General features: G+C 44.5%; 1 protein-coding gene across 3 annotated transcripts in view; it reads left to right on the forward strand.

Annotated features, from left to right (window-relative positions):
- Positions 1-10,991: 10,991 nt before the first annotated feature.
- SYNJ2 (synaptojanin 2) overlaps positions 10,992-13,799 on the forward strand; it is a 64,797-nt gene continuing 61,989 nt past the window's right edge. Inside the window, exon 1 of one of the 3 annotated variants that reach the window (XM_077175425.1) lies at positions 10,992-11,642. In XM_077175425.1, the coding sequence (XP_077031540.1) occupies positions 11,522-11,642 (121 nt within the window). In that variant the 5' untranslated portion in view covers positions 10,992-11,521. The remainder of the gene's footprint in view (positions 11,643-13,799) is intronic. The other 2 variants (XM_077175426.1, XM_054628591.2) reach the window with 2 other exon arrangements.

The following is a 13,799-nucleotide window of genomic DNA, read 5'->3' on the forward strand; positions in this document are numbered from 1 at the left end:
GAACCTGAAATATCTACTGGCATTTCTTAAAGTCCCTTAAAATGTGAGAATCCAAACTTTGTGTTTGGTTGGGGTTTTTAAACATGTCACTATTATGTCCAATGGCAAGCTGGAAACAAAGCTCAAAATGAGAGAGTGATGCTGTTTATCCCAGTGTTCATCTATCTACATGTTATTATTTTTAATCAAATGCCAAGCCAGACACAGAATCTTGTCAAGTTTGGTGTATCCAGTAACTCATCAAGTTAAACTCTTGCAAAAGGAAAAGCTGCCTCAAAAGTAAGGGCCAAACAGGGGTGAGGGTAATTTTTCTAACTGTTGACTAGTTCCTGACTAGTTGAGTCGTATTTTTAAACTCAGTAAAGATTTTGTTTAAAAATTCAACAGCTGGGAGAGAAGTGAAAACTTAAACATAGCATCTGTAGCAATATAGAAGGAAAATAAAAACTAGGCTGCTTGCTGATGGGATGGATTTGCTGAGCTTGACACGCTGCCCCAGAAGATTCCCATCTGAATGCACTCACCAGGACTGTACCATTCCAGATGGTTATGCCAGCAGAGAAAAGTGAGGAGTAAGAAAACTCTTCATGTGTCTTCTCTGTTTAAGTAGTGACACTTTTCTACCGGATTACAAATTGGACCTACCAAACTTAAAGCAAGGACTTTTTTCCCAAAGCTCTGGGAAGGAGGTAAGTCTAGAACACTTCTTCCCTACTTTGAGCATGTTTATGCTTGTTTGGCATTAGTAACAACTTGTGCCAGTCTATCTGCTGCTTGCAACCACAGTCTTAATGCTTGGCAGAAAGGAAACAACATCCAAAAAAAACTCCCAAACAAATAAATCCACAATGCAACTGTTCATGAAAGTCTTCCAAATTTAAACCAAATTGACAATCAGTAAGAGGAGGCTGCTATCCACAGACTCCTATACTACAAAATAAGCCTGCAGGATGGCTGCAGGATTTGGGATCTATTTGAATGTCCTGTAAAATTATCACTAAAAAAGGGCAACTTACAGGGACTGCAGTGGTTTCACAGGGGATTGAGTGGCTGCTCCTAGAGTAAGAGTTGTTTGTAGGTGCTGTCTGGCACAGCTGCCATGAGCAAGGAGTTCATATTGTAATTACCTACTGTTAGAATCTAATAAAAATGACTAGTGGTCTTAAGCCATTTTTAAATAGTAAAATGAAACAGCCCTTCCTGAAGGGAATTTTTTTGTCACAGAGAAAAAAACCCAAACCCCAACCCACAAGTAAACACTGTAGTGGATGTTCACAAGGGAGTCCAAGCAGACACCAGCAGCTAGGCCCTGGGCTGTTTCTCATTGCTGTGGAGCCAGGGAACAGGAATCAGCTCAGGTGCACTGCTGAACCCTGGCTGGGTCTGGGTGTGTGTGGCACACAGGTCTGCTGATGAACTCTGCACATGGAGAAAGACAGGACAGATGTGCACTGTCACTGTCTGGTTCCAATTCAGGCCCAGGATGCAATGACACCTCAGCTCACCTCAGCTGAGATCTTAGAAAGCAAAGTAGTTCTGCCCTGTGCTTTGCCACAGAGGCTGTGCTAGACAGCTGCTGGCCCCGAGGGCAGAGAGGAGGTGTTGAGTGTGAGTGTAGCTGACTTCTGGCATGGTAAGGAAACATTCTGAGAAATCTGTCTCAGAATACCTTAGATTTTTCTCCTATGGGACTCCAGCCACCACTAAATTCAACCCAACAGCCAGCATTAGGCTATTAGTTCAAGTGCAGATAAACAAAAAGTAATGCATTCACCCTTATCAGCCTGCATAGATGTGCTTCTTAAAGCAGCAGGTTGCTTAAAAGTAGTCATAAAGACTTCTCTCCAATATGTTGTATCCTGACTCATCCATTCTGAGCAGCAGTTTATAGAATTAAACTGAGATTAGTTAATCTGACTTCCCAGAGGCATTTTTAAACTCACAGAGCATCTCTGCTTTTATTCAGGCAGACTATAAACTATGCATCAGTGTTTTCATGTGGAAAGGATCTGCACTGGTTCTGGCCTTTCCATGTAGTTTGTAATAAATCTCCAAGATCTGACAAAGTCTATTTCAAATTTCTGGAATAAGTAAAGAGAGAATTCCGCTGAACTCCCACAAAAATATGCACGGAACATTATTCAAGATAGCTACTCTGTACTCTCAGCACAGGAAATCTGTCACTGCACCCACCTTTTTAAAAGACACAGGAAGTAATTGCAATAGCTCTAGGTGTCAGGGTCACTGATTACAGAATCCATCCATCAGTGGACCAACTGGGCAAAAAGCATCAGAGAATGAAACGGGGAGGGACAGAGAAGAGGAAGGGTAACAGGAGGCCAGCAAGAAAGGCAATCCAAAGAGCTACTGATGTAGAGGTAACAACAACAGCAGCAAACACATTGCACGAGCTGAATCCTAGTGGACAAGGTCTGTGGCAGAAGAAGGGCTCTCACTCTTGGCTTCAGAAGGATGACATGAGCCGGTTTTCTCCCAAAGCCACAGCTTTGCTGAGCTTTTCCAGCCACACCCACACAAGGTCTTTCCACTACATGCCCCCTCCCTACCAAACTGCTGATAGTATTTTGGCCTGCCCACCCTCTGTGCTCACCCCTTCCCATGCACAGCAGCATTCCCGGGTTGCTGGTGCTGCTGGGGTGTCTATAATGGTGGCTGAAAGTGAGAAAATGTCCTAGGAATTCAGCACAGCCTACAGAGGAAGATGGTTTCTCACCTTCCTTTCACCCAGGTAACTTTTGAGATAAACACACCCAGAGACACACGCATATTTAGAGCGGAAAATAAAAGAACAGTAGTCTGCAAATGAGTTAAAAAATTTTGTTAGCTTGCACATACACACAGTCTGTGGATTTAACTGGTGCATTAGGAATAATGTAACATACCAAAAGGTTTGTTCAAATTACTTTGAACCTTGGTATTCCCTCAGTTCTTCTCTTTTCTGTTCCCCTCATTCACACACTGAGCTTTGTCAGCTACCCCTTTACAGCAGCACTGACAGAGATAACACCTCATTCTGCAGTCCTCCTTTTCTTTCAAGAAAAACATATGCTATTCACTCTGCCTTCACCATAAATGGGGCTGTGAAATAGCTTGACTCCTTAGCCAGTTTGCTCTATTTTACCATTTTAGTTCTTATTTAGCCTTCTCCAGTTCAACACTGGTGGTATACTGAGGAACTCCATTAACTACTGATTTGAACTAGTTCACATTCACTGTCTTTTCAAATTATTCAGTCTAAGTTATCTTGCCATGAAGCTGCTGAGAAGCAGAAGAACACCTGAGATTTATTGCCCAATACCATTCAAACTTTACAAAAAGCAGTTGAAAAAAGACCAAACCCCCAATCTTTCAGGTAAACAAATATGTTCTCTTCCTTCACAGGAATGTATTTTTACTCTGGCTCTTGCTCCCCTTGCTCTTTGGTCTGAAATCTCTGCTAAATCTGAAAATTAATGGATAGGGCTTTCTAAAGCATGGGGAGGCATGACACCACAAAGCATCTGTTTATAAAATGAAATGAGAGAAAGAAGCCTAACTCCATTTTAAAAGCACCACATATGCTGTACTGGAAACAACTCAAATGGAAAAAATGTTGAACATTTGATCACAGAAGAGTGAATCTATGCATGCAAGACATTTTGTGTTCCTTTTAGACAGTGACTGAATGACTCTTTTTGCTATGTGGGTTAGTATCTGGCATACAACCAGTAGTCCATTATCAAAGGCATTAACTAGAAATTCTGAATCTTAAGATAGATACAGCAAATAAATCCCAAATCTTGAACCTGGGGAATGTTCCCACTGAATTTTGATGTACCAGCTGAGATTCTGGATTGTATTTCAGATTTCAGAGAAATTAACCTACTCATTCCAGAGATGTAAGGTTTTTCTCAGTAGTTGTAGGATGGTGGTACTGGTTGTGAGGTGGCTGATTTGATTGTATTAAAGAGGTGTTCTCCAAATAGAAAACTATTTTAACCCCTTTTTTTCATTCAAATACTTGAATAAATCTGAAACTTTTAAATGGACAGTTTATGTCCAACTTTCACTTTTGTTCACCAAAAAAAAAAAAAAAAAAACCAAAACCAAACCACCTTAGTTTTACTTTAGCTTTGTGTTTTATATACAAGAAAAAAAAAAAAAAAACCAGAACTGAAATGTGAGAGAACTTTAAGATATAAGCTTCCACTGGGTTTATATATATACATTTCTGTTAACACAGAACATGTGCTCATCTCATTAACAAAATCCTGTTATAAAATACTACAGCTGTAAATAGCCATCACTGGACATAAACTCAGTTAACATGTCCTATTATGTTTAATCAACTCCCACTAATGTTTACACACAGAAAATTCATAAAAGATACTGTCCCTTGAATGTCTGATCCCACTGAGGGCAAACTAGAGTTCAATAAGCTTTAAATGAATTAACATTCATTAGTTATGAACTGAACATGGAATTGCCATTCTGTTTGTCCTCTCTTCCCACCCCCCCAATTTCTAAATGCCTCATTTTAGGTCTCATCTACCCTGTATGCTCCTTTGTTTTTTCAAGCATAGTCTGTGTTACCAAATAGGACAAAATAACTAAAGATTTTTATGTTAACAGAATTCATTTACAAATTAATCATAGTAAGAGGGATCAAAAATTAACATTTTCCTCAATAAATAGAGAGTACCATCAAAATTATCCAGAAACATATAAAGTCCTGCTGTCACTTGCCTGACTGCATTTTGTCCTTGACTTTCCTGATTTTTTTATGATTTGGTTACTCTAAATATACAAGGGGGGGTGTCTTATCATTTTAAATTATTTAGTTTTCAGATCAATTGTCAGAATCATAATCAGCTTTCTGTGGTGTTTGTGCATTGTCCACTCTTGTATTCATTCACCTGTTTCTCTCTGTCTAGTTACAACATCTCAACAGACAATGAAACTTAAAGGATTCTGAACAACCATGAAAACTCTGGTTTTCCTTCATACAGATATGGAGCACCAACAGAATAGTGAAATTCTTATTTAAGAATGAAGATAGGAATCACTTTGTTGCAGGCAGTCTCTTCCAGCAGTCCAGTGTCACACCATCTGTGATGATGATGGCTACTATGTACTGCTGAAATGCCATAACTGGCAATGTGGGATTGCCTCTTCCTGGAGTTTTCTTCACAGCTGATTCATGGACAAAAGGAAGGCATTTCTTTTGCCTCATCAAATCTATATCCCTTGGTATGGGGTAACCAGTAAACTCTGCTTTTACTGTTGATAAGCAAGAGATGCGTGCACAATTTTTGATGATGAGGTATGTGCTCACTGAGGAAAAACTTCCAGCATACTTGCTGCAACTCTTCCTGTGCAGATATTAAGCAGCCCACTAAATTCAAATTTTCTATTTTATTAAGCATTATGTTTTTCCTATCAGGAGTTCCAGAAAATGAGGCAAGAAGCAGTGGAAAACTCTGTGGCTTCGTAGTCCTTTGAGCATAAGAAAAGGATACCTACAACTAATCATAAGCATGTCAGTCTAGAAGAAAGAATAAAAATTTTATCTGGTTGTCTGGTCACTATTACTGCCTAAATAAATGTCATCTGACTAGTGCTGCTCTTCTGCACATAGTTTTGGGATGAAGAATGTTAAGCTTTAAAACAGCTGCTGTTACTGAAAATAGTCTCTTAATAAAAAAAGGCCTGTGAATGCAGTGGATCTGCCTCTCCAGAGAGCCCTCTTTTACTTATCACACAGAGTTAAAGTATAGGTGGAAGAGGAGGTGAGAAATTCCCCTGACCTCCCAGCGACATAGTTCTTCATTAGCAGCATTTCTAAAACTGTTAGCACTTCACCAGAGCATCTCTCAACCACTCCTGTTACACCTTCAAGAACTTGAATTCACAGCCCAATCTTCTGCCAATCTGGAGCTACAGCCTGCAGCCAGATAGACCCTGACTCAGTCTGAGCCTAAAGCTAGTTTGCTTCCAGTCCAACCACCTTGAGCAGCCAGACCTGCACTGTTTATTCACTTGAGAAGGAAGTTTATTCACCCAAGCAAAGAGCTGCAAGATTTAGGCTACTGATATACCTAAAGTCAGACATATGTTTAGCTCCAGTTGAACCAGAAGCTCAGGTCCGAGCCCACACACCCCCCTTCCCCTTCCAAATAATTGATTAAAGAGTAATACAATACAGACTAAGTAGCATTAAAAGTTTCTTTTTCCTGTTGTAAGGATCACAGACCCCAATGGCAAGGAATAAGGGGAGCTTGTCAGGAAAGGTTGTAAACGGGAGCAGAAATTTGAAAATATTGTCAGTAACTGAAGCAAAGAAAATGTCCCTGCATCTCTTACATTCATGGCAAGGTCAAACGTTCTTTGTCAAAATCTAAACAAAACATACTAATTTTTCCCTCATGTTTCTCATGCTCTTCAGTTATGTTTGAGGAAATGCAGTGGATGTTGGTGAGTAACAGTGACCTAGCTCAAACTATATTGGATTGTCTCTGTAACAAAGTACCAGATGTCTTTTGCGCTCAAAGTTCTTTACTAGGCCAAGAGAAGTGTAACCAACTAGAATAGAAAGCTTTTCTCTCAATTTCACCAACAGTGTTAAGAGTTGACATTAAAACCCCACAGTTACTTTCAGAGCAACATTTTGAGCACTTTAGCCTAGAAGTTATAAGTGGTTCTCTGTGTCAAATTCAGCTGTAAATAAAATTCATTCTAATGTTAGCTAGAAGAAGTGGAAACATAGTGGAAGTTTTTGCATATTAGCAGCAGTTACTTGTTTTAAATGCCACGTGCAGGAAAAAATATGCTGAGATATTTCCCCTATTTCTTCTTTACTTGCTAAAGTCAAAAGTTTGTCATAAAAGGCAAAACCCAAACTGTTTTCAATGACCTTGCAAACACACACATTTCCTGAGGAATTTGTGACCACTGAGGCTATGTGCAAGTGGCCAAAAATCCTGAGGAAATGCCGTCATATATTTAATCTCAGAGCTTCAAAAAGTGACCAAAAATCTATTTCAGTAGCATAATATTAGACAAAGAAAAGTATCTTTTGTTTGCTTCTACAGTGTATCACCAAAGCTTTTTGAAGAGCCCCAGATTGCAAAATTCACTCAGCAGTACATAAAGACAGACAAGTAATACTACAGGGACACCCATCCTATACCCCAAAGTCCAGGATATGGGGTTCACACAGCTATTCCAGACAGAGAGCAGACAGCTAAGCCAAATACTCCTTGCTCTATCCAGTTCTTCTAAACTCTGTCTTGCAACATCCCTGTTGTTTCTCTTCAGATGGTCTTCAGACAAACAAACAATGCCACCTGCTAAGGTGGCATGCAGGACTCTTTTTCAGGGAGGCAGTTATCCAGACCCTGGAAACACCCATTACCAGAAGGAGCTAGGAGCAGGAGTCATTATGATCCATAGCAATGCTTCCAAGGTGAACAAGGGGCTGGGGGAGGAGAAGGGATTAGAAATTCAAACCAAATGGAGTGACTTTGAAAAAGATAGAAGTGTTCAGACATTGCACTGAGGTAACCGCTGAGGTAGCAGCTGAATGCTTGAAAATATGCACAAACACAGCGTGGACATTGTCTTCAACACAATTTATGCCATAGGAGTTAACAGGAACTTGATTTAGTAGCTGAAGCCTGTGTCTTCCTGCCATGGAGGCTGCCCCTAACATACCACTGCTGCAATTTTGTTTGAACTGCATTTCACATAGTTCCACAGTCAGCCAACATCATCAGACTTTAAGGATCCCTCCCCTTCTGATACAGAGGGAGAAGGATCTCCCTGCCCCTACGAAGACAGGAGCTGGAAAAGGAGTTGGAAAGAGAGAAGGTAAGCAAAGGGACACAGCTGCAGACAAGAGATATTCTACCCTCCAAAACAGTCCCACTATCCTATACATGCCAAATAGCAGAGAGAGCCCACCGACCTGTTACTTCTCCCAGCTGAAAGCTGCAGGGGCAGCAGCAAGATTACCTCCCACTTTTCAGCTGTGGGAACATTCAGGAAGCAATGCAAAATATCTGTGACTGCTCAAAGGTAGAAAGAGTGATAAAGAACCAAAGATGGGTGAAGAGGGGCAAAGAAGCTAGCATGATGAAATTGTCAAGGCAGGAGATTAAAAGGAAAGAAAACTCCAAAGAGAAAGGAAGATGAAATGAAAAGTTGCTGAGGAGGTAAGGAGAGTGTATGGCCTGGGTGAAAACAAGTGCTGTGCAAGAGGGAATGAGTTCACCTGAGGGACTCAAATGACTGCAGGAATTAATGCTTCCATGATACTCACATACATAAGGTCCAGAGCAAGACAGCTCAACTCCAAATGTCCACTAAAAGATGATGTGTCAACCTCAACACTCTCCCTTAGAAATGGACTTCCATGCATTGAAACACAGTCCGGTTAGATGAAAAGATCTTATCAAAAAGAACATATCCCCAGTATATTGAGGAAGGTTCCTGTCGGGTCCGGCTGTCTGTCTCTGCCCCGACACGGGTAGAGTGGTTCTTTGGTGGGCGCGATGCAAAGGACGAGTCTGGACTCTTCAGCTTTCGGTCTTCAGGTTGTTTATTATTTCTTATCTACAAAATTTTCTCTGTCTGCCCAACAGAGGTCTGATCTGCAGGCAGTCACAGGCACTCTCTGACCACCCACGGGGCGGTCATGTCTTTTTATACTAAAACCTACGTATACAATATTTACCTTTATTTCCCAATGCTTTTCACCCATGTTGGCAAGTGCACCTTCACCAGAAACCAATCTCTAAGTGCCAACATCATCACAGGAGATGGAGGACAAGAAGAAGAAAGAAGAAGGACAAGACACGCCCCGATCTCTCCATCTTGTCTCCATAACCCCCCTGTACCAAAAACCTTAAAGTCTATATCTCACCCTCTAAATGTGTCTCTTTTACACCTTGTACTCTAAAGTGATTCTCTTGTCCTCAGACTCTTGTTACTTCTGTGGATGGATCAAAATCAAGCCACCAAGCACTCTTGGCAACATTCCAGGGTTTCCGAGACCCCCAAGGGTTCTCCTGGCATCTCTGGACATCGGGAACGATGTGCTGAGATCCCACAGGTTCCTATACAAGCCCTCAATTTAAATGTCAGTCTTTGTGAAGGAGGTTTGTAAAAGGAATGGGTTTATTTACTGCTACTCGTCAGCATTTTCTGATTATTGCTTTCTCAGGCTTGTTTTTCTAACACAAAGCTTAATGAACTGACTGATTGCTTTTTGAGTGGATGTACTGCAACGGAACACACTGAAGAGATCTGTTTGTAAGAGCTTAGGACAGACTCAATCAGAGAGCCACCTATGAAGCAGTGTTTTGTCATACACAATGTTAAAGGTTCCCAGTTTGCCACCTTCATCTGAGTTTTTCTCTCACATCCTTATCCCCTCATAATGATTTGAGGTGCTAAAAAAATACTATCCCAGGTGCACCAATCCTTTCTTCAGCATTTTACCCAACAAATCTGACAGTAACCTTTTTATTAACAATCCTAACTTGTGTGTTCTTGGAAACAGTGAAAAGAACTAACAACAAAAATTACTAAGGAGTTAAAACACAGGCAAGAGAGGGACGTACCTGTGTCCTCCCAGTGAGAGTTTGTTCTCATGGTGGAGTTTAAAGGGGACTGTAAAGAATAATTCCTTAAAGGCAGAGACAAACACACACAAACAAAAAAAAAAGAGTGGGTATTTTTTTTCTGCTATTTTTAAACACATAAGTGTATGATCCAGGGCAACTTTTTAAAGTAATGTGACACAACTCTCTTGGGCAGCACTGATTAAGCGATACTTTAAGTATTTTATCTCAAATGAGCACTTTTCTCTAGGGAAAGAGTGAAAGATGTCAAAGACATAAACGGATTTTTGGTCTGCCATTCACATTGGGTAGCTGTTAGAAAGGAATCCCTTTCCTGTTTAAAATTGAGCATGGTTAATCTATGTTCTTACATCCTCTAACACTCCCAAACTTTGAGCTATGTGCTGTCTTGCTTTTTTCATCCTGGTCACTTAATTTCTACAGTTTCTAGGTAATTTCTTTTGCTTTACCCAGCACTTTTCATCTCACCCTACATACTATAATCAAAGTTTAGGATTGGGGCAGGGGGGGAAGCCCCATGCAAACACCAATCCCACTTTCCATACCAGACCCTTTCAAAATTATTTGTTCAGAAGGCACCATAAACAAATATAAAATCAATCTCCTTTCGGAATTACTGCTGGTTATAAAATAAATAAACCAGATGTGTGTGACAGAAAGGTAGTATCTGCTTTTCAGTTTTTTTCCATCACGTTCAAAGTAAGCAGGGACTGTGACATTCCACCTGGCAGCGCGCAGCCACGACCAACGTTTTCAACGTAAATGTGAGACAACAATAACAGTTTGCAGTTTTCTCTACATCTTAACTCAAGTTATAATTCGTGATGTTAAAAAAAAACAAACCAGAATTCTGCGTGGTTTACCCGTGTATGAATAGGACTACATGTTCTGCTAGAGATTACAGCGAGTTTTTCTCTCATCCGAACACACTGGCGTACCTCCTCAATGCACTCCTCCTCGGTGAACCCCGGGAAAGAAACAGCACTCACCCTGCACAGACTCACTAGGGAACTGTGATGAGAACCCTGCAACACCAGAACAAGTGCACTGTGCCTTTGCCCGAAGCTCTTTTTACCGCGGGACAGCGCGCAGTGGGAAAGCAGCCCCGAGGGGAGCTCCGTGCCAGCGGGGAGCGGCGCCGGGCTCCGGGCGGCCGCTCCCGCAGGAAGCGGGAAGGAGCGCGGCTTCTCCCCGGGCAGCCGCGGCAGCAGAGGGAGCAGCTCCGGCGCCTCCAGGCTCTGCTGGGCCGGCCGCGCTCCCGGCAGCTCGACGGCGACCTTCGCCACCCGCGGGGGTGGGGAGCGGCACCGCGAGGCCGGGCACAGCTGGGCTGAGAAGAGCCGGGCCGGGGACCACAGCGCCCCGCCGGGCCCACAGCGCGGCCGCCGCTCCTCCCCTCACCCGCGGGCAGGGCGGGGGGCAGCGCCCCGCCGGCGGCTCCTACCTGTGCCGGAGGAGGAGGAGCTGCGGAGCCAGAGGGAGAAAGTTAACTCTGGGAAGTTTACCGTGGGTGGGAAGAGAGAGGCGGAGAGCAAAGGGGAAGGTCGCTCCCGCCCCGCCGGCCGCAGCCGGGGCTCCCCGAGGAGGCGGCCGCAGCGGCGGGTCCGCCCGCGGGGGCCGCTCCGCTTCCTTCGCCCTGCGCTGGGCGCCCCCGCCGCAGAGGCACTCGGGGGCCTGCTGAGGTGACCGGCGAGCGGCAGCGGGGCGCGGCCGCCCTCCTGGCCCGCCTGCCCGGGAGAAGCGGCCAGGACCGGGGTCGGGCGTCGGAGAGGCTCCCGCGGGGCTGCCGGCGGCCCCCGAGCGCCGCGCCGTGCGGCTCCTGCGCCAGCGACACCAGCGGGACCCTTGCGCCCTCCTGCCCGCGGCCGGCGGCTCCCATGGCTCTGAGCAAAGGGCTGCGGCTGCTCTGGAAGCAGGAGCCGGGGCCGAGCGCCCTGCTGGAGGCGCGCAGCCGCCAGGACTGCCTGTTGCTGGAGGCCGGCACCGTGGCGGCGCTCAGTAAGTGCCTGCGGGGGCGGCCGTGGGGACCCGTGGGTGGCTGTGGGTGTCCGTGGGTGCGCACCTCTGCCTGTGAGGGGACAATGGGGTGCGACGGCAGCAGGCGATGCCCAGGAGCATTGGGGCACTTTCCTCCAATGGCATGGAGAGAGGAAGGGGAGCGGAGCCACCTCCAGTGGGATGCTGGCTGCGGAGAGCGTCTCGCCTCACTTACACCCAGACCCTCCAGCACGGCCCTCCAGGCTTGGCCACTTGCTGGCGCGTTTGGGTGACCCCCGGTACGTGCTGTGCATGGAGGGTTGCCCAGTATCTCCCGATCCGTGTTCCATCGCTGCTCTGGGTATCTTTAGCCTCCTCACCAGCAGCCGGGGTTGAAGAAGCAGGAGAGGCCTGCGGTGGGGTCTAGGCACAGGGCACCTTTCGTGTACAAGACTTATCCTCTACAGCCTTGGCTGCAGAGGAGGGCCCAGGTAAAGAAATGAGGTCCGCTGCCTCTTGAGGAAGTTTCTACTCCGCTACATCGGGTGCTAACCATCAGTAAATAGAGCCAGCTCACAACAGAGGTGTTTTGGGACAACTGACTTGAGATCTGTCTCCCACAGAAAACTCCTGGCTTCTTGCTGTGTTGCCCCTGTGGTTTGAACGGTATTTGAGTGTCTGGCTCTTGCTGGAGAAGTCTCATAAGCGTTCTCAGGGTTGTCTCACCTTATGCTTTTGGTACTTGTTGGACCTGAATTAATGCAATGCTGATTGCTAATGTTGAGGCAGACACAGAAAAATGAGATGACTGAGAATGCAAGGGGCAAAAAGCAATGTAGGAGAACATGCTTGTGTGGTGTTCTTAAATTGTTTTCTGCCTAATACCTGTGCCTGCAATCATGCTGCTGTCCACAGCGTCGTAGGAGCCCATGTTCAAGCAGCTCAAACTGTTGTAGTAATGTAGTGTACATTGTGATTTGCACAATGTCAGTCACAATGTCACCTCAGGATCTGGATCCACTGAGCTGAATCTTCCACAGTGTACACTGGCAGGACATGCAGAATAAAATTACGAAAGGCAGAAAAGTCATCAAGGGGCAGCTGATTTTCTCAAGAATAGTTCTGATAGTGGGACCAGTCATGGAAAAGATATTGCCACACTGTAGGGATTTTTGTTTGTTTTGTTTACTATATTTTATTAGAGTTTCATATTGTGCAATATTTTGGGGGTTCCATTTCTTGCGAAATTCTTTGGTAATAGTGGACATAAATGTGTTACATTTTTCTAGAGGGGGGATTTTGTGTCAGTTTTCAGTGAACTGGCAGTGAAAAGTCAGTACCGAATAGAACTTTATTCACTTTCCCTAAAACCCTAAAACCTGTTGACATTAAAACTGTATATTAATATTAATGGGGTTTGGTCTGTATTTTGTTATTCTGATAAAAATCTAAAGCAGCTCCACTTCCTAAAGCCAATGTGCATGAATAAAAGGGAGAGTCCAGTATTCACCTAGCCAGCCCTGAGCCACCTGTATGACCAGTGGTTGGAATTACTTGAAATCTCACTAATTAAAGGACTCATCAACATAGAGTAGTTTTTTCTCCCCCAGTGTTGCCATTCCCCATCTGAATTGCTATGCCTGAAATGATTTAGTGGCTAGAAAGTTGCCCAGCCTAAAAGGACCTGGTGGTGCTGCTCAGTACCCATCTGAACATGATCCAGCAGTGTGACCAGGTGAACAAAGAGGCCAGTGGCTTCCTGGTCTATCTCAAAATAGTAGCGTGTCCTGAGAAGAGCAATGGAACCAGAATGGAAGGATCTGGGGCACAAGTCCTGTGAGGAGCAGGTGAGGGAGCTGGGGTTGTTCAGCCTGGAGAAAAGGAGGTTCAGGGGAGACCTTATCACTCTTTACAACTGCCTGAAAGGAGGGTGTAGCCAGGTGAGGGTTGGCCTCTTCTCCCTGGTAACAAGTGAAAGGACAAGAGGACATAGTCTCAACTTGCACCAAGGGAGGTTTAGATTGGATGTTAGGAGAAATTTTTTATGGAAAGGATGGTCAGGCACATGGAAACTGGCTGCCCAGGGAAGTGGTGGAACTGCTATGCCTGGAAGTGATCAGAAAGTGTGTGGATGTGGAAGCTGGGAAACATGGTTTAAATGATGAAGACAGTGGTACT

Source organism: Agelaius phoeniceus, chromosome 3 (genome assembly GCF_051311805.1).
Source record: "Agelaius phoeniceus isolate bAgePho1 chromosome 3, bAgePho1.hap1, whole genome shotgun sequence".
Lineage (NCBI taxonomy): Eukaryota > Metazoa > Chordata > Aves > Passeriformes > Icteridae > Agelaius > Agelaius phoeniceus.